Raw genomic sequence first — 25094 nt, 5'->3', positions numbered from 1 at the left:
GTTAATGAGTTTACTGAGCCACAGTGATCTCATTTATACATCTGAGCAGGTGAGGGTTGAGAGAACTGCTCATTTTCTTGCTCAAGAGCCCGTCAATGGAGGCTCCGGATTGTGAACAACATCTGAGCTTCCAATTTCCAAACACATGTTCTATACATGACGGTTATTTGGATCAGAATTTGGCATCAAAAGTTGAAACCCATAGACCCAATTTTCAGTCTATCAGGTGTTACAGTTGTGGCTTCTCGGTTGGATGATGCAGCTAATCGGAGGATTGTTGCAGACACCGTGTGTGTGTGTGTGCGTGTGCGTGTGCGTGTGCGTGTGCGTGTGCGTGTGCGTGTGCGTGTGTGTGTGTGTTCATTCCTTGAATAAACACACACACACAAGTGATGGCATCCCCAGTAGACGACAGCTTGATAAAGACCATTGCGATCGAGAAGGTCATCGCTCCCATCGCCACTCACATCTGTTACCTCACACTGCTGTCAGAGACCAACCACGAGACACGACAACTCCTACAGCTGGAGACTTCAGCTCGTGCTGTGGCCAAGGCCTCCAAGAACATGGCTGATGTAGCATCAAGGTCAGTTACAGTCACAAGGAATTTAATGGAGATGTTAAAAACGGTGTATTTGTTAATGGACCATTAAAATACACAGATCTTCCGTGCACTTTATTTGGAACAGCTCACGACCCAATAATGTAGAGAACTTCAATTAATCTTCACATCAAACAATAAAGGAAAGATACGAAAATTAGGTTTTTCTTGACTTTTCACATTTGTCCGTCTGCAGAATCGACACAGAATAATGTGAATAAAAACTTTCAGGGAGCAACAGTTCTACATGTCGAAATAACTGGATGGGATTCATCAGAACAAACTGGTCAAGTGAAATAACCTGTCTTTACAATCATGGGAAGTAGAAAAGCATCTCAGACACAATGCATCAAACCTGTGGGGAAAATGAGCTCCAACATCCACATCTGTCAGCCTGGAGGAGGAAACTGCAGTGAGTCTCTCAATAAACTGCTCAGTTAATGAGTTTACTGAGCCACAGTGATCTCATTTATACATCTGAGCAGGTGAGGGTTGAGAGAACTGCTCATTTTCTTGCTCAAGAGCCCGTCAATGGAGGCTCCGGATTGTGAACAACATCTGAGCTTCCAATTTCCAAACACATGTTCTATACATGACGGTTATTTGGATCAGAATTTGGCATCAAAAGTTGAAACCCATAGACCCAATTTTCAGTCTATCAGGTGTTACAGTTGTGGCTTCTCGGTTGGATGATGCAGCTAATCGGAGGATTGTTGCAGACACCGTGTGTGTGTGTGTGCGTGTGCGTGTGCGTGTGCGTGTGCGCGTGCGCGTGTGTGTGTGTGGCTCTTTATGGATTTCCATCTGATAGTGGCGACTTCACATAACTGAACTCGTCTCCACTGGATCATGAGCACTGGTTCAGTGATTTGGTTCAATGGACCTGATCTTTGTGTGTGTGTGTCAGAAAAGGTAAAAAAAACATAGCGGACGTGGTCTTTATTTAACTCCATCCCACAGTGTAACGTGGTCATGATTAACATGGACTGCAGGTCCTGGACCTCGGGTGAAGAACATAAAGCTCTGTGGTGTTTTTTTAAAGTAAATGTTGCGTTTGTGATCTGAAATGTAAAATGTAAACGTTCTCCTGCCCACAGAGTGATGGCCGAGTCAGATGATGATATCATGAGGTTGGAAATGGGTCCACTTTTGAAACCTCTGATGATGTCAGGTCAGCATGTTCTTCTCGCCACGCAAAAGCTCAGCATACATCCAGAAGTTAAAGAGCACATGGAGGAACTCATTGAAGCCACACAGAATGTTCTCCTGGGAGTCGTAAAGGTAAAACCAGGAGGATTCTACAGTTGTTTTTCTCTCTTACTTTACACTAAACAAGTGTTTTATTGATGCAGGTTCTTTTAGTGGAAGACGATGCAGCAGTGAGGAAAATGACTTCTGCTGCTCACCGGCTCCTGAGCTGCCTGAGAGATGTTGAAGGTGCAACAGATATTCCCTCGTTACTAAAAGCATTCCAGGTATTTTCCGAGGCAATGCTGTCACTTCACAGCTCGGTACTGGAGAGAGCAAACGAGCTCCGTGATCAAGAGCAGCAGGATTGTGTGAAGACCTCTGTGGAGATTCTGAGAAGATGCATCTCAATGCTTCACACTGCCATGTACACAGCAATCAAACACCCAACCAGTGATGTGGCACAAGACTCAAAGAAATACATACTGCAGCTAGTGGACGCCACCGTCAATGACATCATCCTGGTGCTCAGGAGCAAGTCTCAGCGCAGGTCCACGGGCTCATGTGGATATTATACAGACAGACGGATCAGATTAATGAACATTTTGTCCAATCCAGAAATCATGTTGGGTAAAGACAGTGACATTGACGTTGTGCTGCGAGATCTGGTGTTCCACAGCATGGCTGTTGCAAACACCTCGCAGAGAGAGATGAGGTTTTGTGTGACCGCAAATTGCAAACTTGTCCTGCAGCTGTGGTCAGAGATATCACAGCAGATGAGACCGATAGGAATCAAATGTACAGATATGCAGAAGCTAAAAGACCAACAAGAGAAATTGTGTGCACCATTAATGATCAAAATCCATCAGCTGGATGAAGCAGTGGTAAAATCAACGCTGTACCAGATCATTGACACTTTCGTCTTAACAGCGAATCCTCTAGAGCAGCTGGTAAACACCATCCATAACCTCTTAGAAGCCGACCTGGAGGACGGTTTGGACTTGGATCGTGTCCAAGCTTTATTTAAGACGTTCGTATCGTTTGCAGACAGGATGGCTGAAGTAGCCAGCTTCATTTCTGCTCTAGCGATTGAGGAAAAGAGTCTGGAAAGGGTGGAAAACTCTATTTCTTGCCTTTTACGACTCAAGGACGGAGTTGGGCCACTTCTTCTGGAGCTTGAAGGAGATTCAGTGCAGTGTCATGGAGCTTTACATCAACTGATCAATTTCCACCAGAAATGGGGAGAAGAAACCGAACATCTGCTGAATGCGTTCTGTGACGTCATCGACGTAAAGGATTTCATTCACCTTTCAGTTCAGGAGATGAAGTGTGATTTGGATGAGTGTGTAGAAGCACATCGATCTAAGGACCTTCACCTTTTAAACAAACATACAAGACTTCTGATTGGTCGAATGAGCCAGGCACTTCAGATTGTGAGAAGATGTGTGGATAAGAGTGATGATCCCATCTACCGTAACGGATTACTGGTACTTGTTAAACAAGCTGAAAATTCCTTAGCTGAATTGAGAAATGACACAACAGACATGTTTAACACCAACTTTCAAGAGGAAACGTTTTGTTTGTTAACCAACAGCATCACAGTGGCGATCCAAAAATTCTACGTTCTTCATGAGGGTTTAGATGGTCATCAGCATCCACATCTGCTCAGTCCGCTGAGAGAAGAAGCTCGGCAGGTGGCTACGACTCCACCTATCCCTTACGTTACTGAGGTAAAGACGGTAATGAACCATAAGGCCAAAACTGAGGATTTAGATCTTGAAGATAAAAAGAAGGATGCAGCAGAGAAGCTTCAAGATACACTTTCAGAAAAAGAAAATCCAGAACTTTCCAAAGTGCATCAGTCTGAAAGCAGAAAGTTAAAGAAGTCATTTCTTATCGACTCAAACTTTCTCCAAATGTCCCAGAGGGATGAAATGTTGCCTCTCTTACATGAAGTTGTTCTCATGGTCAAAGCTAAAAACATTGAAGCTCTGAATCAAGCTTGCACACGGATTGTGGATCTTTCCAGTTGTTACATTCAGGCTACAAAAGAAGCTGCCAGTATTGTGGAGGAAACCACTAATGAAGAACTGGAAACTCTTCGGTCTGAGCTGGTGACTCTGACACCACTGCTGGTCCAGGCTGCACAGGAAACAGCCATGAGCTCCATCAGGATCATAGATACGGTCTACAAACATAGTGCTCGTTTTTCTGACCTCATCAAAAACACACTCACTATTCTGCTGCCAGTGTCTGGCGTGTGGTATCACGCCGTCAAGGCAATGACTCCTACGCCAAACACCTGCATTCAAGAGCTCACAGATCTCACCTGCTTGTGTGGAGATACAGTAGAACTTGTGACATCAGCTGATATTAAAGTGAGGAGTGGTGAAAGTAACGACGGCGTAACATCTTTATTTAACAAACTCCAAAAAACTCAAACTAATACAAAGAATCTCACAGACCTTCTCATCTCCAAATCAAGTCAGTCTGAAGAACTCGATGGACCGTGTATCCTCTGGGCATTGTCCATCCAAGTTCTACTCACCTCACTAGATAGGATTTTGGGAACGAGTACAAATCATGGAAGAGGACATCTAACACCAAAAAAGAGATTAGCAGCCTTATCTGAGAACTCTCTCCGAATCCAGGAGGCAGCAAGACTGTGTTCTATAAACTGTCGAGATAGCTGTAGAGCAAAACTCCTGAAAGGTCGAGATGATGTGAAAGCTCTCAGTGAAGTCTATTTACAGGCCATGGAGGATCTCAGTATTGTATCCAGGTCAGGTGTCCTGAGGCTGGCGAGAACAGAGCTCCTACAGAGGCAGCTTCAGATACAAATGAAATCACTTTGCTGTCTCCTGAGTAAAGTTAATGAGGAGTACGTAACAGCAATTCAGAACGCCGTGTCACTGACTTCTTCTGCAATCATTAAAGATCGTTCCAGGGAAGATGAAGAATTCCACACACGGTTCGAGGCAACTTCAGAGTTTCTCCTGAGGAATGTTAAAACTGCTACAGAATCTGTTCAAGACTGTTTAAACTTCATGAGAGATGTGAGACAGAGGTCCTGTCTGAGGTTCATTAGTGATCATTTGTCATTTCAGATGTCTGAAATTCTGAGCAGGTTGAAGTTCATCATGGAGACGCAGACCGTCTCCGAGTTCTTTAGTATCGATATACAGACGCAGTGCTGGGCAGCAAAAGCACATTATCTCGTAGAAGAACTTTACAAAGTGGATGGAATTTTTCCCATCACAAAAGAGCAGATAAAGTTTGGCTTGCAGGGCAAAGAGTACAGCGGAGCTTCACAGGTGGACTTAAAACCAAGTTCTACCACGAAGGACACCAGACCTCCTAGAAAAGTCATCACTCAAACAACAAACCTCGTGAACGTTCCTCCTCCGAGCAACCAGGAATCAGAAATGGTGATGAATCATTTAACAGTGACATCAACAATGGATTATTACTGTTCTCACAATTCATCTAAAATTAATTCATGTATTGTGTAGGATCTCTCACAGAGAAGAGCACGAACGCCCGGGTTCAGATCTCTGGATCCAACTCTGACTTTCACATCCCTCTTCCTGAAGCAAGAAGCAGAACGATGGGATGTTCATGGAAACCAGATTGTCGAAGTGACCAAAGAAATGGCTGATAAGATCTATGACATGACCCAGTATCTGAGAAGAAAAGGGCCGATTCAGGTAAAACTCTTTTCAAAGCATTTTTTCGATGTGGTACCACGTTTTTTTTTTTTAAGGACTTCATTTAATTTCCAGAGTAAAGATGCCTTTGTATCGTCAGCTAAAGATTTAGTCTCGAGCTGCCAGACTGTTACATGCTTCGTGAAGGTCATAGCAGAACACTGCCTCGATCAACATTCGACTCAAGAACTGTGCAGCGTAGCAGAGCAGATCATCACCATCACTAACCAGCTCACCATCATATCCAGGTGAGACAATTAGAACTATTTAGTCTCAGTTACGTTACAAATTTCCGTCTTTACATTTGAGGTGATTTTAAAAGCTTCATTTAAATCCTATTAAATAATAATTCCAGTGGCTCAGAATTTTACACACAAACTTTCAATCCTAGATTAAAAAAAAAAATCAGAAAACGTGCGTTTTGTGTAGATGTTCAGTCTGAACAGCTCCAGGTTTTCACTACACCTTCATTCCAACACTGTGTCTTTCTACAAGACTTTAACCAGTAATTAAACAGGATAATATCTCATGTGACCCGAGGGCTGCATGGTGTCTCTCCAGTGTTAATGCACTGACTCCTGCATGCAAGACGTCTGATGAAATCCTGGTGAAGAACGCCCAGAACCTGCTTCAGACCGTGATCCGAGGGGTACGAGCTGCAGAAACGGCGTGCATTAAGGTAAGAACATATCAAATGTGATGAACTCGAGTATTATTACAATAAAAGTACAACAAAACCAGGTTGTGTACAGAGTTAAAGACGAGTAGAAATGTAGAGATTTTGCACAAAACATTTCAGTCTCCACTTTTGAAACCTTTCTTGTGATTTTCTACACTCGTGTTAATTGTGAGCAGAACACAGGACATTTTTGTGGTGTTTTTAGGACCAGTTGGTATAAACTCTGGATGTTGTGCCTAAAACCTCGACCAGCACATCTGGCTCCAACACTCCTTCCCTGATTCAGATCTTTACCAGCTGAATCAGTTCATGTGCACATCAACATGCAGGTGTTCAGGTTCTTCAGAAGTGGAAGCTGCATGTGCTCAATATAACCATTTATTATTTAACGTTTTCTGTGACACTTTGAATTTATCCAGTGAATATAAGAAGCTGGTTCTTTTTTCCCACTGAAGGGTCTGAGACAACCTGAGCCCCACTCTGAGGCAGCGAGAGCAGCTTCCCTGTGCTTCCAGTGGAAAAAGAAGCTCCTCATCCACCGGACCCAAGAACAGCTGAACCCTGAGACAGATGACCTGGGCCTCCGCAAGACTTCACCCCACCACACGACTCCCAGCCTGGTGCCGGCCGTCTGCGCACTCCAACACTGCACAACACCTCTGTGATGAAGAGTGTAAGAACACACACACAGACGGTGTGGAGATGTTCACAGCATTTCCAATTTATTTAAGACAATATAAAAGTATATCATAGACAATCGTTCCATATCCTCGAACAGGTAAACAAAAGCATTCAGTACAAAGATATAAAAGAAACAAAACACAAAACAATTAAAACCGTGAAATGAAATTAAAGTGCTAGAAGGATCATCAACTCCACTTTACAGAGAAAAGAGATTCTCTGGACGAGTTCTGGACTTTTCTTTGCATCTTCAGCACAAAGTATCAGGAACAATTGAACGTAAACCGGTTGCAGTACAGAAGCCAAGTTCACAAACGTACTTTAATAATTACACACGGAGCAGATGACTTCAGAAAACATCTTGTGATTGTACACGTTTCTCTCTCACACAAATCTATATATTTATTACCACTATACATCTTTTGGAACCACACAGTGACTCTTTCCTATGCCTCTGTAACTATAACTGTACAACTGATAAGGATCTGAACACATCTACTCCTGAGGACCTTCTGATGGACCGTGTGAGGACTCGTCAGGGTCTCGATGGTAACTGACATGGTCACTGGTAGCAGGAAGTGTACAAAACAAACATAAATAAATCTGAATCTGTACAGTGTGGAGTGAATCTGGTATAATTAGATTAGACACAGGAGTGTTTACTGACAGAACGGGGAGGCCGTGGGGTCGAAGGTTTTAAATACGTCCCGTAACGGCCGCTCCTTCTTCTCCACATCTTTGTCATCATCGGGTTCCTCGTCCTGGGCTCCAGTGGTCTGCCCAGCAGGTCTGTTCTGGCGGTTTTCGGGGTAAGCGGGTCGTATAAGCCCCGCTAGGTGCTGGATGGGGAGGTTGTGCATGGCGGGTGCTGCTGTCTGAACGGGGGAACATGAAGGAGCTGCCATCGCTGCAGGCAGAACCTGGTCTGGCTGAGGACCAGCCGTTTGGTTTTCTGACACGTCGTTTGAATCTTCATTCTGCTTTTCGCTTATCGCTGCTGAAGGCACATCTGCTGGTGAAAGACTCTCAGATTTCAGCGTCTGCTTTAGGATGCCTGATGTTCTCACTGGTTCCTCCGACTCCTGTTTTGGTAAAAGCAAAGTGTGGTTACGTGGATCGTACAAGCTAATGCCCCCAAGCAGTGTGGTGGGACTTTCCAGTCCAGAAGAAGCCAAGCGTGGGGCGTATGGTGGCAGCTTCTCCGAATCGGATCTAGCCGGAGTGGACGACTGACGAGATGCACCTCGTTGTAATCTCGGGTCTGAAACTCCTTCTTTTCTGACAGGAAGCTTCGAGTCCAGACTTGCAGACCGGTTGATCCTGGTCTCTCCAGTTTTATGAGTTCGGGGATCGGTCGGTTTCTCAGGGTTGAGTCGAGACTGCGGAGTCCTGCCGTGAGGAACGCCTAGCAAGTCCGCATCTTCTCTGAGACGTGCGGCTGCGAGCCGCGGGTCTAGAGGAGGCAGAGGAGAGGACGAATGGTCTGAAGAGGTGGAGAGGTTGCGGTTCATCTGAGCATCTGCGATGAGTGGTGGCAGAGGAAGATTGATAGATGGTTCCTGCTTGGGAATTAACAGTGGAATGAGATCTTCAGGTGCCCATACCACACTGTGAGCAAAGACGGGCCGCTGGAGAAGAATGTCCACACGGATGTGGCTAAACTGTTTGACCTGGCAGCGAGGGTCACGCAGCACAGCTCCAGGACTGGGATCAAGTGGGATTAGTGCAGCTCGTTCCCTCAGCTCACGCTCTCCCTCCTCATCCTCTTCTCCAGCAGAAGGTTTCTGCGCCACACACGAGCTCATATGTGGGTGCTGTTGAGGACCGGTCTTGACGTTCACAACATCTACATTCTTAGCCTTGAGGGAATCTAGAACTAATCTGGGATCACTTACAGCCTCAGCTTCTTTCCTGGTGTCTGGAACATGCTGTCGAGAGTCAACCTGAGTCCTCTGATGAGGGTGAAGCCTGGGGTCAATCTGAAGATGATTCTGCTGTGTCTGCAGCATCTCATTCTGCTTTTTTAGAGTCTTTAAGATGGCGGTGACGCTGCTGCCATCCTCATCGTCACTGGAATACCAATTTGTGGTTTCATCTGAAGCCAAGAAAACATTTTTATTGATAAACTGCATTAGATTGAGTACAGAAACAGATACACACCGATCAATCAGGCAGAACATTACGACCACCAGCCTAACAGTGTGTTGGTCTCTGCTAAAACAGTCGTGACCCCTCAAACATCAACAGCATGAACTTCTTCAGCAGTTTGAGCTACAGGAGCTCGTCTGTTGGATCGGAACCACACGGACCAGCCTTCGCTCCCCGCGTGCATCAATGATCCTCGTCCCCCACGACCCTGTCGCAGGTTCACCACTGTTCCTTCCTTGGAGAGCTTTTGATAGATTCTGACCACTGCAGACCAGGAACATCCCATAAGAGCTGCAGTTTTGGAGACGCCCTGACCCACTCGTCTAGTCGTCACAAATTCACTCAAATCCTTACGCCAGTTTTTTTATGCTTCTAACATCAACTTTAGCACGAAATGTTCACCTGCTGCCTAATAAACAAATCCACCCACTAACAGGTGCCATGATGAAGATCATTAGTGTTCTTCACTTCACCACTCGGACTGTTATAAAGTCTTAATGTCATGCCTGATCGCTGTATAAGTACATGGTGTGTTTCCTCCCTCACCTTTGTCTCTGCTGAGTGGTACAGGGTCATGACCCTCGGTTCCGTGAGAGTCAGAGTCCTGCTGGGTTTGATTCAGGTGGAGAAACAGAGCTTTCTGGACAGCTGGTAAGATGTTCTGCATGCCAGCAGAAGTGCCAATCTGATGAGAGTCCTGCACGGACTGTGACTGACCTTCATCTGGGGAAAGGGAAGATGGAGCACTTCACATTAATCTGCTTATGTGAATTTTATACATCCGTGTTCATAAAACGTTTAACATCCCCTCATAAAGATCTGAACCCAGAACACTACCGGGGTTTCATGTCTGCCAATAAGTGGAAATCACAAATGTCCAGTTCTACTGCTTTATTATTATCATCTAAAAGAAAAATATAAACCATGTATTATTTTTACCTGCTAAACCAAGAGGCTGGACACTGAACAAGCTTTTGAAAAACTCTGAAGGCATCTGACCCATAGCCTGAAAGGGTGCGTTCAGCTGCCCACCAGACAAAGACTTGAACGGTGCCCCCTGCTGGTTTATCTGAGGATTTGTATTCTGCTGAAAGACTTGTGGCTGCCCCTGCAGTCCTGTGGGTGGAACAGGAACACCCTGGCCAAAGCCATGAGCTGGAGCTTGTGTTGAGGGGCTCTGGGGAAAGCCTGAGCCTGGGAACTGAAGAGCAGGACCACCCATGGATCCAGGGGAGCATGGAGGTGGCAATATCGAATGACTGTGGCCTGGAGACATCATGTTTGCCGTCTCCGTGTCCTCCTGAGGAGAGTCTCCACTACCCTCAAACTGTCCAGATGGTGGAGAAGTGCTGTTGTAGAAATTGGGCCTAAAATTGAAAATAAGAAAAAAAAAATCACTACACAGTCCTAACAGTTCATTCTAATTACAAATAGAAAACAAAGGTACCGGCATGCGATCTTCTGGGCCAGGTCCACAGTTGGCTGGACTTTGATTTCAAACAGAGAGGGGATCTTCTTGCTGCCATCCTGGGGACTTCCTGAGCCAGGGGTTGGTAAAAGCCCTACACCAGGAGGTGGTTTCGGCAAAGGAACTATGCCCTGCTTCCTCAGGTCCTCCAGCTCCTGCTCTTCCTCGTTGGCATGCTCCTCATCTGTGTTTAAAATCTGAAAACGTAAAGCAGCAGGAAGGTGAACGAGAATTCTTTTTAAAGAGAACGTCAACTTCATGGTCAGATTTCTAAACTCTCACCTTGTCTAACAATTCTTTGGTAAGCTCAGTTAAAGGATCATGAGAGAATTTGCAGTGGTCTCCTTGGTAGCACTTTGCTCCAGTGTGGAAGAACTTACAGGGATATTCATGTGAAATACTGTGTAAAGGATCAACACCAGGAAAGATACAAGATGCTCATTTCAATAATGCAAATATGATTTCAGACCTTATTAAGAGCTTTAAGAATCACGACTTAAAAAACACACACACAAATGCATTGTTAGTATCGGGTCTGAACCGAGCCCTAAATCCATTTTGTACATGAAATCATGAGTTTTTTAAGGATATTGTGCATATAGATGCAGTTCTCTCCTTTAGTGCAGTATCCCTGGACGTAGAACTTGCAAAGTTCTTTTTTCTTCTCAGGAATAACGTTGTCATGTTCAAACTTGCATTGGTCTCCCTGAAAAGCCGAACACAGTGTGTCAGGTATAAATCCTGATCCAGGCAGCATGTCACGTCCATCACATACATATAAAACGTAAAGACTTACTTTAATGCATCTCCCCTCTATGAAATATTTGCAGATATTTCTCCCGTTGTGCTCGACTGTGTGCTGATTGATGAACTCTTGACTCATTATAGGGCGTTTTTTCTGGAAATAGGTTTGGCCCTGCCCTTCCTGTGGGGTCATGAGTACGCTGTTTAAACACGGTTGATGAATATAAAATGTGAAACACATTTAAGGAGCCTCACCATTTTTGTTCCACCTCCGCTTTCTCCTGCCTCTCCACCTCTGCCCCGGCCCCGGCCCCGGCCCCAGTTTTTACTCTTCATTTTTTTGTTTAGTGCACCACGCCCTCGGCCCACACCACCACCTCCTCCTGCTCCTCCATGCCCTCGCCCACGTGGGCCACTGACTACACCGGGGGGAGAGAAAGAGGAACCCATGAACCAGACAATAAAATGCTGTTACCTTCACCAGTATTACATGTTCAATATGACCTGAAGGCATAAAGATAAAGGTAAACTTTGGGCTGAGCTTAAAATGATAAAATACCAATAAAATAAAATTTTTAACGTTTACATTTGCAGCATTTAGCAGACGCACTTATCCAGAGCGACGTACAAAAGTGCTTTGAGTCTCTAGCAATGAATAAATCTACACTGTACACAAGATTACACACTGAGCAAACTGTTAAACAGCAAACTTACACTGCAGGCCTTTCATGCTGGACTTGGTGCCGTGCTCTTTAGAAGAACCTGCTTTGCTGGATGCGGTGACCTCTTTGGCCTGTTTGTATTTGGAAAGCTCATCACAGAAATCATCTTGATCTTCATCATAATCATACTTGTCCTCGCTCTCGCTGTTTCTGCGTTGGGCCGATCTCAGCGGTTTTCCATGTCCTCCAGGTGGTTCGTGTAGGTGCTGAACACGAACAGAGACACAGCATGGGGTTAGACACCAGACAGAATCACACACTGAATATAAAGTGTCCTCAAAGTGACCTGAAATTCACCTGCACAAATCGGCCGTCGTAGTCTCGGTACGAACTCTTGCTCTTCTTGCTCTTGTGTCGGTCCTGATGCTCGTGATCACTGTCGTAAGTGTCAGAACTGCTGCCACTAGCTGGGGGGTGGTGCTGAGAGACGGCAATGAGAAATGAGAAACGTGCCGAGGCGATACCTTTACAACAACACAATGAGATGTTTCTAGAGGAGATGCTGGAAATATACCTTCTGTCTCTCCCTTCGCCGTCGCTTCGCCTTTCGTTTCTCTTTGATTTTCCGGTGTCTCTTATGAGCGTGCCGGTGCGATTTCTCATCTTTCTCCCGTACTTTTTCTTTTTCAACATCTTCAGACTCCAACTTGGTCTCCTTTTCCTCTTCAATACCAATTCCTTCATCATCGATTTCTCCATCCTCCAGTTCATTGTCTCCCCTTTAAAAATAAAGTCTTTTTTTTAATAAACAGTGACGACAACAAAAGTTATTACATTAAAGACCAAGCAAATCAGTGTGCATGCAAAATCCAGAAATATCCTGGGGTGCCAAAATAACTGCAACAGTCTACAGCAGCTGGATGAGAACAACAGAAATAAAAAAAACTTGTTGATTTAATATCTTTTAAAGCATTTGAACAGTGTAGAAGATCTTCTACAGCACTATATGAGCATTGGGAGCAGTGTCATGGACGAGGAAATAGCTCAGCTTTTATGTCTGGGTGTCCAAAATGAAAGTCATCTGGCAGACTGTGGCCCAGATGCAAAACTCTCCAGACTCTCAGACTGAACTCAGCACTTCACAATACTGGAACAAAGACTATCCACATATCACAAAGAACATGGTCTCTACTTCCTCAACTGCAGTTCAGCCCCACAATCCACCCACAAACTACACGAGCAGACAGTCATGGACACCTGACCATTACTTTTATTACATTATTACTTCTGGGAAGATTTTCTATTAAATTTTGGAATGTGGTGGTGGGAATTTGCCAATTCAGCTACAAGAGTGATATCAGACACTGATTTCAGCGTTTCAGTTCATTCTGAAGGGATTCAGAGGAGTTCGACTCTGTACAGGTCACTGGATTTGGGTCTGGTAGTGAAGCGGAAATGAAACGCTACAGAGTACAGAGTCGTTCTTTACAAATGTGTGCTTTCAATTTCACAGTAACAGTTTCAGGAGAGCTCACGTGCGCGTGTGTGCGTGTGCGTGTGTGTGTGTGTGTGTGATGGCCAGGTGTCTGAATACTTTTGGTCATGTAATGTGCATTTATAGGAGTATAAATAAAGGGCAGAGCTCATTATACTACACTCAATATAAAAAGAAAAGAAAAAAAGGATTTAAGAATTGAGATTTTTAGAAGAAATGCGTCTTATCGGTTCAGAGTCTCCGTGCACCAGCCAATAATGAGACAAAACATATTCACTTTTAATCGCTGTGACTTTTTACTTTTATTTATAATCTGCCTCATTTATAGTTTCCTGCTCTCTTATTCTCGGAGTTCTGTGGGTATGTGGGACTCTTGAAAAGCCTGGTCTGATCAACCATCAGTGGCTTCATCCAACATTCTGCTTTCACTCAGAAGTTCATGGACATTTCTTTCTTACTTAAAATTAAATTAACAAATAAACAAATAAACAAAACCAAGAAAAAAATCAATTCACATTGGTTTTCAAATCACAGTACGAATGAACACATGCACATCTGGACTCGGGGTAACGCTTCTAGTTATGCTTTAATAATTACTCTGGCTTTGTAAAAACATTTCTGATAAAAATAATAATAATAATAATGTAATTTTGACGCAGATTTTCCCCGAGCTGAACGACTTCCACACAGCCGACTGCACCGAATATTTAACTACTGAACACGTTATTCATTAAAAACTAAAAAGTACCAATGACCATTTTTCTGGTCACACAAAAGCTATACGAAGCTTTTCCACTGAGGAACAGTGCAGTTATTACTGATTACTGCCAAAACAGTCGACAATAATCAGTAATTACTCCAGTAATTTCTCTTTATTTAAGGTTATTAAAACATTCATTACTATGATTATAGACTGAAATACTACAGAGAAACTAATCACAAGTCTGATGAAATGAGATAAAACAATCCCATTGCTGTAATTATTATTATTATTATTATTATTATTATGATGTCTCCTCACGCATCATCTTTATAGGCAGACACCAAGACAAGGTTAAAGAAAGAAAGAAATTGTCGAACTTCATCTGTTTGTGTTCAAATACTTTGGACAATGGTTTTGAGATGGTTCAAGAACAATCAGTCCAGTCTAAAACGACATCTTAAATATCAAAAATCTATTATATTAAGTGACAGAAAAGTGGGTGTTTTTCCTTCAGTACTGAGACTCAGACAGCTGGATTTTCAATGATTTCCTGCCAAAAACCAAACCAAAGCCAAGTCTTGTACAACACAGATGATGCTCAGAGAGTGTTTTCAGGGAAACTTTAAACATGTTACTGAACTCCGACCCACAGACACGCAACCAAACATCATTTCCACGAGCACCATTCAATAAACAATAATCACAGACGTCCAAGTGATCAGTTCATGTAGTGTGAAGGAAATGTTTGTAACTACAAGTACACCGTAATGACGATCACCATCACCACCCATAACTACTACACGCGCTGTTCAGTGTCACGTATCAGGAAAACGCTGTATAAAACTTCCTGTATTAATGCGGCGTTTAGTTATTTATGTGTTAGACATCAATAGGTCTAGACATCAATAGGTCTAGACATATTATAAACAATGTAACTTAATCCTGTGTGTGGATTAAACTCCTACACCTTTCACCACACACACACACACACACACACACACACACACACACACACACACACACACACACACACACACACACACACACACACACACACACACACACGGCCCTGATGTGTGTAATGACACCCACACCCTGAATCAGAGGGTGGGTCCGAGAAAGGGGTGGGGATATTCTAATAAGGGGCGGGGTTTTCAACACGCTATTGAATATTCAAACAGCTCAGAAGCAGCTGAAGGCGATCAGTGTACCGAGCAGATTTTTCACCACCCTGAGAAACAGCTCCTATACTGGAGAATACAATATAATAATACTACTAATAAATACTGTAAGGGGGAAGCGATGGAGAAGATGGAGGAGTAGACGAGCAGGAGGGAATAGAAGTGACAGCTGTACATGCATTAGATCAGATGGACTGGGGCAAGGCTGCTGCTGTAATGAGCACAAAACCAAGTCCTACACGTTTGGCAAACTCGAGTGAAATGAAAAGGGAAAAATGAAAACAGCCAGTGATATTCATAAAAATGTACAAATAAGATCCTGCACACAAGCAGATAAGAACAGTACTCGACCTTCCATCCCCTGCCAGCTCAGAGTCTGTCATGTTTTTGTCAAGGACGGGGTTTGGGGGACAGGAGAAGAGGCTCACGAAAGCCATGATGGTTAGAAACGGATTGAGTTTCGCTTCTCCGCAACAGGAGTGAGATGCATTCAGTCACTCATGGAGCCGGTGGCTTGTTGTGATGTGAGAGATGATGACGGATTGTATTAGCTAGTCTGAAAGAAACACTCACGGATACACGTCTCTGTAACAATGAGACGGTTAACAGACATTATCCTCTCTCATGTCAATGCTGCTATTTTTACGCTGTAAAACAACAGCTTTGATACCGCAGGTTTGTTAACGTCCCCTCGGCTGACAGCTGTCTTGGTGCGATACTGCAGACGGAGTGTGGAAACAGATTGTTATGATTTTCGACGCAGTCAGGATCTCCCTCAGACATGGCGCCCGCTTAAACACTTGTCGCAAAATGGCCGCCGAGACGAGAAACGAAGACCAAAGCTCCCGCCCACCTCGGGCTCCACCAATCGGAAACCTGGCGCGTGGCGCAGCCTACCCAAAACTCTCGTCTCATTGGTCAGAATTGTGGCGCCTTTGAGTTTGTCACCATTCTGCCTCGCACAATTGGATGTCGGGGCTGTCAGTCACACGAGGTCGTCCTGAGAGCAGAACCCGGTCCATATCTGCACACAGCCGGACCCCTGTAAACCCGCAACTTCACCTCCGTATTAAACTTATTCTCACACAACTCCCTAAAACACCACTTATTTCTCTACTCAAAATCGTACAGTATTTAATAGCATTATATTTAATCACATACTTTTTGGCACTAGGTGTCACCTGTTTCAAACCACCTTCAGGAATGTGGGCAGCTGCAGGTGCCAATACTTTTTCACCTTATAATAAAACCGGAGGCTCATAATAACTCCGCGTTTTAAAATCATTTTAGAAACATAATATTTATTAGCAATCAGTGTGTAGTGAATTAAAAGCCCCCACTCAACCTGATCTCACTGACAGGAGGAAACGTTTATGAACATCGACCTTTTTTTCCATTGACTGAATCCTGGATTCTGATTGGTTAAAAGGTGTGCGTTTATCACAGGTACTTCCGGTCAGTTTAATCACCTGTTTAATAATGCGCAGCAAATTAACATCTGTAACCATAGCAACAGGCTTAGAAATGAGTTTATTAGAGGGACAGCGCATGTAGGACGTTTTGGAGACAAGGTGAGGGAGGTGAGATTGAGATGTTTGGACATGTGCAGAGGAGGGACATGGGGTGAATCATAGCAACAGAGTCTCAAGATTTATAACTAAAGGTTGCTTTATTTGCGTGACAAATATTAACACTCGTATTACCAAAGCACAAAACATACAGACACAAAACAACAGAAACAAGAGTCAGGAAGTCAGAGATAACACACACTCTCTCTCTCTCTCTCTCTCTCTCTCTCATCCTTTTCACCCCCCCTACATCTATCTATAAATAAAGAATAGTGTCCCTCTCTCTCTTTCTGAGTAGTGTGTGTGTGTCTGTGTGTCTGTGTCTGCGTGCGTGCGTGTGTGCGCGTGCGCGCGCGCCGGTGACTCGTGCACGCTGCTGAAACTCCAGCAGGTTGCCCATCCATCCCCCTGCACAAGCGGAGCTCCGAGTCGCTGCAGTTCCTCCGTTTGATAGCAGAAGAACATCTGCACATCAGCTGGAAAACGATTAAAAAAAGCACGAGCGCTGTGAGGCTGTGGATTACAGAGTTACTCTGGACACCCGGAGTTCCTCCACCAGAGCCTGAGGAGAAGATCTCAGCGGTGGATTTGGGAGAAAAATGTTTCTCTCCCATCAGTACCGAGCGGTCTTGTTTGTGTCGCTGTTGGCTTTGCAGATGTGTGATGACGGCATGCAGGTGAGTCCAACATCTGTTTGTGCTGGAGCGCGCGCGCACCAGTCACACTTTGGTCACAAGGTCTATTATTCTAACTATCAGAAATATATCGATAAAAATAACCACATTGTTCTTAAAAGTGTCGCACGATCAAACAAACAAGTCCGAATTATCCTTAATAATTAAATAATAAAAAACTCCAAATGATTTGAGATTAAAGTTGCTGATGGGTGAAAAACGGTTCACTAATAACTGTAACTGTGTGCACGTTTCTCAACAAGTTATTTAGGAGTGTGTTTCATGATTAAAGTTCCTACCCACCTAAGAGTTCTACATGGAACCCTTCAAAGCCTTTAGGAGAACCCTACAGGAGAACAGGAACAGTTCCAGGATAGATAGCTAAAGACCCCTCAAAGGTTTGATTTATTCTAAACATATGACTGATAGACATTTTAGCAGCAGGAGATCATCTGACTGTAGTCTTTAACTGATGTGGAGATACTCTGGAACTCTAATAAAAGATTTTATTCCCCTGGTTTGTACCTTTTCATAGTTTTCATTCCTCCTTCTGTCTTTATTCCAGGAATGTAATAATGTATGAGTTTTGTAACGTCGGTCAGAGTTTCTAAACTGCTGTATACATGTATATAAATCCTGTAGTGGTTATGAAGGTGTGAGATCCAGATGTTTCACCACTTGTCATGTCTAAGTAAATATCGTGCCCGGTTTTGAAATTCTAAATTCTGCGCTCTGACTGTAAATGCTGTTCCTATTTTTATAATAATAATGAAGCTTTGTAATTCAGAGTTAGTGTGTGTTCCCTCCCTCTGTGTCTGACTGCCATGAAAAATATACAAGGCACCAGATTCATCTCCTGAAAACATCTGTGCAACAGCTTTTGCTTGAGCTATCACCCAACCCTGGTAGTGAGAAAGACTTAGAATGCTTTAGAGGAAAGGACTTGTAATACCTGCTGGAACCAAACTGTCAGGGCTCAGAGCTTTGCTGATATTAGACCTTAACCAACTTCTGATCGTATGAAAGCTCACGGACAGTTAAACCTTACTAAGAGCAGATCCTTCACTGGGGCTGTAGACTGGTGCAGCACATACCATGCCAAAACCCTGCATACACAGAGTACAGAAAAGTGTGTACTCTTGGAAAACTCTTGAAAAGGTTTGGTGAGGTTCAGAACGAGATCTTCTCCAAAGCCAAATCAGCACATAGTCTTATGTGGTTGTTCCTGGTGGAAACTGACAGCCTTCTAAAGCAGGATTCTCCAGCCCACAACTGGCTCCGTTATGAAGCTTACACCTTCTTTATGATTGTTTATGCTCTGGGGATTCACTCTTCTCACGTGTTGTTGTTCAGATGTCTCTGGTGACCCTTGAGCAAGGACCTCAACTCTTGTCTTGAGGAAAGTGTCTGGCACATGCTGTAAATAGATGCACATCCTCCCAAAGCAGCTTTACAGAATTAATCAGACTGTAAATAAATAAAAAAAATTAAGCATCATAAATTGAGATTGTATGAGGAAGGAACCTTGAGAGGAACCAGACTCAAAGAGGAACAAATCCTCATCCTGTATTTTTATTCTTTTTAACGGACTGATCTTCATTCATAAGATTCAAGATTTCACGTTTAATTCCAAGGAAATTACACCCGTGTAATAAATAAATAAATAAATAAAGTGGTTTTTTTTTACGTTGCAGTTTCTGGAACCTCTCCTGGTTATCATGTTATCTTACTGTTGCCTCTGGGCTGCTCATTAGGATCCAAATCTCTTTGTGTTCTGATTTGTGACCGTGTTACGTGTTAAAAGTGACGCACAAATAAAACTAAATTCAACCGTTATACTGTTTAATTTTTTTCTCACTGATTTTCTGATCAGTTCCTCTCTCTTTGTGGCAGAAGTATAAAACTTATTAAAGACCAAAGATCATCTGCTTGAAGAGAAACAGTGATAAGGATTTACAGAATAAAGGAAGGATACAAAATAAGAGGCAGGTGTTTTTTATATCTTAGTGAACACAGTTCGAACAATAATAAGGAAATGTTCCCGTCCCTGCCATGGAAAGGATTTCTCTGGAAACTCAGCATTCAAACAAGAAGACTTGTGAGAGAAGCCAATAATTATGCCTGAAAGAGCAGAGTTCACTATTCGGGTAATAAAAGATGGTGCACTGACTGGGAGGATGGCAAGAAAGAAACTGTTAAACAAAAGTACCATGAGAAAGCATGAGCTTTAAAAAAAGGTTTGGTGAAAAGATACCAAGATGCAGTTTTTCTGAACGAAACAAAAGCAGAATGTGTGTGCAAACCTAAAAACCCTGAGCATGGTGGTGGCAGCATCATACTGTGAGGATTCTTCTTATTAGCAGAGATCCAGAATATAGAATAGAATTAGAAAAAATAGAAAAGAAATACTGCAAGAGAAACTGCTTTCATTTTCTAAAAACTTGGTTCCCAAAGCCAAAGATAAAACCAAATCAGCATTGGTTTAGAAGAACAAAAAACTCAAGGTCAAGTCAAGTTTATTTCTACGGTGTTTTACACGATGGACTTTGGGCATTTTACACAATTACGAGTGAAGGTGAATGAGGTGTGTTTATCCTGATGAGCAGCCGTGGTGACTGTGGTGATGGAAAAACTCCCTCAGATGTTATGAGGAAGAAACCTTGAGAGGAACCAGACTCAAAAGAGAACTCATCCTGATTTGGTTGATATCAAGAGTGTGATTGTAGGTCCTGGGTTCTGAGTTCAGGTCTGAGTCAGTACTACTTGAAAATCACCCAACCAGCCTGAACAATCCGGAGAAAGTCTTCCGAGAAGAACGGGTAGGTGTTAATACTTTAGAGATTGTTTATTTTTTATTCACTTTTCAATAATTAACTCTGAGTTTCAGTAAAATATCAAAAGACTGAAATGTGAGTGTGTGTAAATCAGTGATATGAGTGTATGGTGTGTACAGTGTGTTGTCAGGGACACTACTCTACTCTATAGAGTTATTAAAAGGTAAATATTTATGAGCCGTACACATAAAACCCCAAACAAAACAAAGTGGCTTGTAAGTGGCAGCTCAGTGTTTAAGTTGGATTTTGGTTTGGATGATCATGAGTTTAAACTCTTGGACCACCTGAGTGGGCCCCTGTGTGGACACCTGAGTGGGCCCCTGTGTGGACACATGAGTGGGCCCCTGTGTGGACACCTGAGTGGGCCCCTGTGTGGACACATGAGTGGGCCCCTGTGTGGACACCTGAGTGGGCACCTGAGTGGACACATGAGTGGGCACCTGAGTGGGCCCCTGAGCCAGGCCCTTAACCCTCAAATGCTATAAAAAAAGTGATAATTGTAAGTCGCTCTGTCAAACACTGTAATGGTGTAAATGGATTGGGTTGGAATCTGATAGCTGTAAATTCCTGATCAGTGACGTGATGCACGTGGAAGCGAGAAGTTCACAGTGTTTTATTAAACTGTTTTACTAACAAACACAATTTTTTTCAATAAACTCTAATGAACTCAAATCATTGCTCATATTTCAATCATTAAACTCTAATATCTTATTATTAAACAAAAAAGAAGAAGAATCCATATTATAATTATTTCAGATTCAGTAATGAAGACGTGAATGCATATGTAGAAACACTGTGATGCCGATTTTTCAGGCTCATTAAGTTTAAACACTGAAACACGAAACACTGCGATCCTGACCTCCTTTTTACTGTACAGGACCACCATGCTCAGACTTTCAAAAGGAATCATTTCCATCTGGATCTAATCAATCATCATATGTGCTGCTTCCAAGCGTACAGAACTAACCAGTGCTTCGTGTGGAACTTCAGCGGTTTCTCCACTGCATCTACGTCATGAGGATGTCTTTAATCACAGTATTGTCATGGAAGCGGCTGCAGCCTGTGTTGCCTGATGAAGTTTCTGTGGTTGTTGATATCTCAGGGCTGCGTAGACAAGCAGAGGGTGATGGACGTGCTTCGGCAGATGGAGAAATTTTTAAAGGGACAGGAGATCCGGTTTACAGAGGGTCTCAGGATAATGAAGTCCAAACTCACCAGCCTTCAGAACTCAGTGTCCAAGTTTCCACAAGCAGACCAATCTTCACGTACGTACTGATGCAGCTCACAGGCAGCTCATGTGCAGGTTGTTATGAGGCTTCATACTGCTGATATCTACCACAAATTAGAAGCACCAGTGTGTTCTTTTAAAACCCAGTTAGCTTGTGGAGATGTTCTGCACATTGCTTTTTGTTATTTCGTATAGATCTCATTTCTCCATCCTGATCACATTAACCTGAATCTCTTGTCTTCTTGTCTATGATGCTTAAAAACAATCTTACAACTTTCTATTTCTCTGGATTTGTAGCTATATCTACATGTCCTGCTCTGGAAGTACCAGCTGATGGGAAGAAGTTTGGCTCCAAGTACCTAGTTGGACATGAAGTGCACTTCACATGTTCCTCAGGTTATTATCTGGTGGGCTCAGCAACACGTGTATGTCAGGAGAATGGCAGCTGGAGTGGAGTCAGTGCGCTCTGTAAAGGTCGGTCCTAATATCAATGCATTCAACATGGTATTAGAGCATTTCTAGAAATATAGAGTATTATTGTGCATAAATCACTGACCACATCAGATCATGGAGAAATGTTTTCTGATGAGGAAATCAATATTCAAATGAAACTTTGATTTGGTGGGATGATGAAATGGATTTTGCTGGTTGAGTTGATTAATAACTACATTAGACTCTTATTTTCACCCAAACATTCAAGTTTTAAAGTAAACACAAAGAACATAAAGGAACACTCTGACAGAGCTAAAGAGGATCGAGTGGATCGAGTTTTTGATCTGAACTGAATGAAGCTCTCGCTAACGTGGCATTAAATGACCCTAAACTCATATTCCTGTCTGAGTCTTTCTCTATTACATGCATCTGTGCCAAAGCTGTTGTTGGCAAGTCCACTGTAAAAAGAGCAGACCCGAAGCTCCTGTTTCAGCCAAGACTATAGAGAGCCCTTTCTACCATTCATGCAGCTCTGCCCAGGAAGTCACACCGGGTACAGATGAATGGAAAGGGTCGACTCAATCATGCTCAGGACTGATCCTGTTCTGCTCCCCACCTGCAAGCTTTCAGTCAGGTTCACATTTTTGTGTGAACTATTCCTTTAAATCCACTCACAGATTTCATTAAACCAGGCTCCAGGTTCGATGGCAGGAAAGTATGCTAAGCATGCTATTGATGGCTTTCCTGAGGGCTGCAGCTGCCAACAGTCTCCAACATTCCAAATGGTACAAGAGAATCAGCTCTAGACCCTGGAGCATGTAATCCTACTGGGTCTGAACAGCTACAGGACCGTCTTTTACTGATACAAATAACAAGACATGCTGATATTTCAATTCTGGAGGTCAGGAAAGAAGGGATTTGTGTAAAGGAGCATATTTCTAATAATTTCTTTCAGAAGTATATAATGAAATAAAAAACCATATGGATCAAAAGTGGAAGCAGAAATTATATCGAAGTATCAAAAATTCTGTTATAAACTGAGGGAGAGAGAGAGAGAGAGAGAGAGAGAGAGAGAGAGAGAGAGAGAGAGAGAGAGAGAGAGAGAGAGAGAGAGAGAGAGAGAGAGAGAGAGAGAGAGAAAGAGAGAGAGAGAGAGAGAAAGAGAGAGAAAAAGAGAGAGAGAACATCACTGATGTTGTAGGTTATCAGGAGCAGGTTCGGCTCAGTGCACCAGTAACCCATGTCTGAATGGTGGAACCTGTGCTGAAGGGGTTCAAATGTACAGGTGTATTTGTCCTCATCACTGGAGTGGGTTTCGCTGTCAACATCAAACTCAAACAGGTGAAACATCAGTTATTCTTCTTTACAGTCTATTTATTATATATATACATACACACACACACACACACACACACACATACACACACACACACACACACACACACACACACACACACACGGTCCCTGTTTGTGCTTTAATTAATTAATTAATTTTAATTAGCCTTAAATGATACCTCATATAGATTGTGTGTGTGTGTGTGTGTGTGTGCGTGCGTGCGTGCGTGTGTGTGTGCGTGCACCAGTGGGACAGTGTCCCCCTGTTGCCACCCGCAGGCTGAAGCCTAATGCCCCCTCGCCCCCCCTCTCACGTTCAGCCCCTCCGGAGTGGAGTGTAGTGGACGATCCGGAGTTTAGCCGTAAACCTCGGTGCGTTAAAGTGGACCGAGCTCAGCACTGCAGCTGTGACGCAGGATTCCACATGAGCGCCACCTCACACAGCACCATCTGTCAGGGTAGGCTTCTGATTTTCCTTATCTCCTCATTATTTTCCAGGGAAAAGCAGTTTCAGAAAGATGTTTCTTACATTATAGGGAAACACTTAGTTTAGTTTAATATGAAACGAGAGGTAACTTTAGAAAAGCCAAGAGTCCAATAAGCAAAGCCTTGTTTGTCACTCCTCTGGTAGTGTAGTGGTTTAGTGATGCGGCCTCTGCTATCTGACTCACCTGGTTCAATTCCTACCCCTTAGCTTTCCTTTAAATTGTTTAAAAAGTTTTATAAAAGAACCAAAAAAGGTCCTAAAAATCAGGTTCTTGGAGGAGATCCTGTGGCTCAATTGGAGGAGCTCTGCCTCTGGGTTGAGAGGTTGCTGGTTCAAACCCCGGCCAGGACTCAAAGTTAAGAGTGTGGAAGGTTCCAGTGACCGTAGTGAGGAAGGTGTCAGAAATGGCTGCATGGAAGGTCGGATGTGGACGGTTTCAGAGGGCGTATCCTGAACCAGGGGGGGCAATATTCAGGCGTCTGCCCCCCTGGCATCTGAGAAGCTGAAAACAGGGGGTTATGAAGCAAAAACATCCAAAAAAGTTTCAACATAGTCTCCGGTCAAAAAAAAAATTTAATTTAATAACCATTTTCCCCTCCCCAAAACTATCACCCTCAACTGGTGTGTTGTTTTTTTTTTTTTTTTTTTCTCAAGGCTGTAACCAAGCAGGTCTTCACAGACTTTGTTCACAGTCACCCACTCCATTTCTCACCACACACTAACTTCCACACAACTTACCCAGTGTGGGGACAAGCCAGATTTGAACCAGCAACCTCTGAGCTTAGAGGCAAGGGTTTTACCACAAAGCCATCAAGTCCCACAACACACCTTCTTTTTTTGGGGGTTTATCCTTCGTTTTGTGCTTCAAAGCAAGAAATTCAGACCAGAAAGAAACACAGAAAGCAGGATTCGAACCCTGAACCCCACCAACAGCAAAATACCAGCCTTAACCCACTGAACTATCTGGAAGGAGAGGCTTCAATGATTGTTTAGAGCAGGTCTATCATTTCTTTCAAACCATCAACACAAGAATATAATGCTAAAGACAGACTTCGGAAGCAAACCCATATCGTGACTAGCAGGGACAAAGCAGGATTTGAACCCTGATTCACACCATTAGCGAGGCACAAGCATTAACCCACTGAATCACCAGGAAGGACAAGCTGGGAAGCTTGTTTAGAGCAGGTCTATCTTTCTTTTTAAACCATCAACACAAGAATATGAAGACATAGGAATCAGGAATTTAACCTACCTCATGACTAGCAGACAGAAAGCCAGG

General features: G+C 43.3%; 3 protein-coding genes across 5 annotated transcripts in view; 2 read left to right on the top strand and 1 right to left on the bottom strand.

The window, feature by feature from the left end:
- The first annotated feature begins 392 nt into the window (after positions 1 to 392).
- LOC124401258 lies at positions 393 to 6868 on the top strand. Its single transcript, XM_046873411.1, has 7 exons — positions 393 to 586; positions 1699 to 1882; positions 1954 to 5217; positions 5302 to 5496; positions 5572 to 5744; positions 6058 to 6175; positions 6631 to 6868. The coding sequence occupies exons 1-7, from the start codon at positions 393 to 395 to the stop codon at positions 6838 to 6840; spliced, it is 4338 nt and encodes a 1445-aa protein (XP_046729367.1). The 3' UTR covers positions 6841 to 6868.
- Positions 6869 to 6872: 4 nt separating this feature from the next.
- Positions 6873 to 16191, bottom strand: LOC124401265 (zinc finger CCCH domain-containing protein 6). 2 transcript variants are annotated; one of them, XM_046873424.1, is made up of 12 exons: positions 15928 to 16191; positions 12453 to 12657; positions 12236 to 12358; positions 11931 to 12144; positions 11472 to 11635; positions 11269 to 11397; positions 11064 to 11178; positions 10755 to 10864; positions 10452 to 10669; positions 9944 to 10371; positions 9551 to 9727; positions 6873 to 8951 (listed from the first exon to the last, which is right to left on the bottom strand). In XM_046873424.1, the coding sequence occupies exons 1-12, from the start codon at positions 16038 to 16040 to the stop codon at positions 7516 to 7518; spliced, it is 3432 nt and encodes a 1143-aa protein (XP_046729380.1). In that variant the 5' UTR covers positions 16041 to 16191; the 3' UTR covers positions 6873 to 7515. The 2 variants fall into 2 exon arrangements, with proteins under 2 accessions (XP_046729380.1, XP_046729388.1); XM_046873432.1 differs by having other exon boundaries at positions 15609 to 16089.
- A 961-nt stretch (positions 16192 to 17152) lies between these two features.
- LOC124402324 (fibulin-7) overlaps positions 17153 to 25094 on the top strand; it is a 12745-nt gene continuing 4803 nt past the window's right edge. The window contains exons 1-4 of one of the 2 annotated variants that reach the window (XM_046875284.1): positions 17153 to 17502; positions 21436 to 21598; positions 21859 to 22035; positions 23649 to 23786. In XM_046875284.1, coding sequence (XP_046731240.1) covers positions 17425 to 17502; positions 21436 to 21598; positions 21859 to 22035; positions 23649 to 23786 — 556 coding nt within the window. In that variant the 5' untranslated portion in view covers positions 17153 to 17424. Of the gene's footprint in view, positions 17503 to 21435; positions 21599 to 21858; positions 22036 to 23576; positions 23787 to 25094 lie in introns of both variants that reach the window. The other variant, XM_046875275.1, reaches the window with a different exon arrangement.

This window comes from Silurus meridionalis, chromosome 2 (assembly GCF_014805685.1).
Source record: "Silurus meridionalis isolate SWU-2019-XX chromosome 2, ASM1480568v1, whole genome shotgun sequence".
In the NCBI taxonomy this organism is placed as follows: Eukaryota; Metazoa; Chordata; class Actinopteri; order Siluriformes; family Siluridae; genus Silurus; species Silurus meridionalis.
Note: the sequence above shows the minus strand (reverse complement) of the source record. Positions and strands in the feature narration are given on the sequence as shown.

Excerpts from the sequence above, each read along its gene's own strand:
- LOC124401258 (XM_046873411.1), top strand. The coding sequence starts at position 393 with ATGGCATCCCCAGTAGACGACAGCTTGATAAAGACCATTGCGATCGAG. Across the intron at positions 1,883-1,953 it reads TTCTCCTGGGAGTCGTAAAG|GTTCTTTTAGTGGAAGACGA; the intron begins GTAAAACCAGGA and ends TTATTGATGCAG. Across the intron at positions 5,497-5,571 it reads GAAGAAAAGGGCCGATTCAG|AGTAAAGATGCCTTTGTATC; the intron begins GTAAAACTCTTT and ends TTTAATTTCCAG.
- LOC124401265 (XM_046873424.1), bottom strand. The coding sequence starts at position 16,040 with ATGTCTGAGGGAGATCCTGACTGCGTCGAAAATCATAACAATCTGTTT. Across the intron at positions 11,636-11,930 it reads CAGCATGAAAGGCCTGCAGT|TCAGTGGCCCACGTGGGCGA; the intron begins GTAAGTTTGCTG and ends CCCCCGGTGTAG. Across the intron at positions 8,952-9,550 it reads ACCACTCAGCAGAGACAAAG|ATGAAACCACAAATTGGTAT; the intron begins GTGAGGGAGGAA and ends TCTTGGCTTCAG.